Source organism: Pygoscelis adeliae, unplaced genomic scaffold (assembly GCF_000699105.1).
Source record: "Pygoscelis adeliae isolate BGI_AS28 unplaced genomic scaffold, ASM69910v1 Scaffold85, whole genome shotgun sequence".
Taxonomy (NCBI): domain Eukaryota; kingdom Metazoa; phylum Chordata; class Aves; order Sphenisciformes; family Spheniscidae; genus Pygoscelis; species Pygoscelis adeliae.
The window spans coordinates 3,334,811-3,336,267 of NW_008824900.1; the positions used below are offsets into that span (position 1 = coordinate 3,334,811).

Sequence of the window (1,457 nt, forward strand, 5' to 3'; positions counted from 1 at the left end):
GGACAAATGCATATATTCTGCTCGCAAGGGGAAAACAGCCAGAGTTAGAGGAGAGGTAAGTAAATACAAAATAAAAAAAAAGCAAGCCCATATGTTAAATGTGTGCTTAAGCATTTTCAGTGATTAAACTCTTTTGAGGGGATTTTGAACACTTTTGCCTTTTAACAATTGTGTACCTTCCTGAGCCATTCCAGGCAGAAATACCTTGCTTCTGTGGAAGAAATTAGCTGAACTTGACATCAAATAGATGGTTATTTCAACAGCAATCCCACTTAAAGACCACATGCAGTGACAGATACTGTACAGAAGCAGAGTCAAAACACTATCTCAAAGAGCTCCCCCTCTGAATCAGAAATGGGACCTTGTAAGTGGCCAAGGAGGGAGAGAAGGGTGGATGGAAGTAGAGAAATAATAGACAAGTTACTCACACAAAAGCTGTCTGTGTGAATCAGTGATGTTTGCATTCTCATGCCAGAAGGGGTTTATCAAAGGGTAACATTCGCTCCTCACTGATAGAGAAAGGAAAAAACAATGAGAATAAAGTACACTATAATATCTTATTGCAACATGTCCTCTTTTTTTTCGCATGTACATATAATTCATATAATATCATCTGCTTTAAAAACAGTCATTCCTAGGTGGGGAAGGAAAGCAGGGCCACCTTCCGCTCCCGTGGGGCCTGGCCACTGAAGTCAAGAGGGAAACATCTGCCCATTTCAGTGGGGCTCAGGGTACAGCAAAGGGGAGAATTCCTTCAACCTGCTCCTTCTCCCTGCTCCACTGGAAGTAACAACCTTTCTTGCCTATGATGAACATTATTTGCTCCTTGTTTTTAAGGGTGGAATCAAAACTAAATTAATATGCCTGCATACAAGTTAAACTAAAGGGGGAAAATCCTATAATATCCACATAGGGTTTATGGGTCTTTCATTAAAACCCAGAACTGCGAAATACCAAGCAAGATCAAACGCCGCACAATTACTTGGTGAACCTGGTGAGTCTTTAGCCACTTACCTTAGTTAGTATGGGATTAAGTTAATTTTATGTCAAAACGAATAATATTTATATTGATATCATTTATATCAATGTTACCTATATTATTTGTGTATGTAAACTGTATCTTGTATAGTATTTATATTGATATTCTTTATATTATTATTTATCATTTTAATGGCTTTAACCCAGAACTTTCGCCCCTTAATTCCCCGAGTCAGGTGAAAGGACATCTCTTTCCTTCCAAACGGCTGACGTTTATTAAATTAGTTTGAATTAAAAGTTAATGTAAAATCAGGTTACAGTAGCAGAAAATTCGCTGTCCCCGCGTCTCCTTTGGCAAGTAATACAAGCGATACTCGACGAAGAACCGCCGATGGGCAAAGAGCACCGAACGGGGAGCCGACTGCTTTTCTGAACAAGCCACAGAGCGAACCTACAGCAACCGCCTGCTAGGCCCCTCC

General features: G+C 39.9%; 1 protein-coding gene across 1 annotated transcript in view; it reads right to left on the reverse strand.

The window, feature by feature from the left end:
* The window catches only part of TMEM114 (transmembrane protein 114), a 22,112-nt gene that overhangs the window by 9,404 nt on the left and 11,251 nt on the right, over positions 1-1,457 (reverse strand). Inside the window, exon 2 of the mRNA XM_009324806.1 lies at positions 429-509. Coding sequence (XP_009323081.1) covers positions 429-509 — 81 coding nt within the window. The remainder of the gene's footprint in view (positions 1-428; positions 510-1,457) is intronic.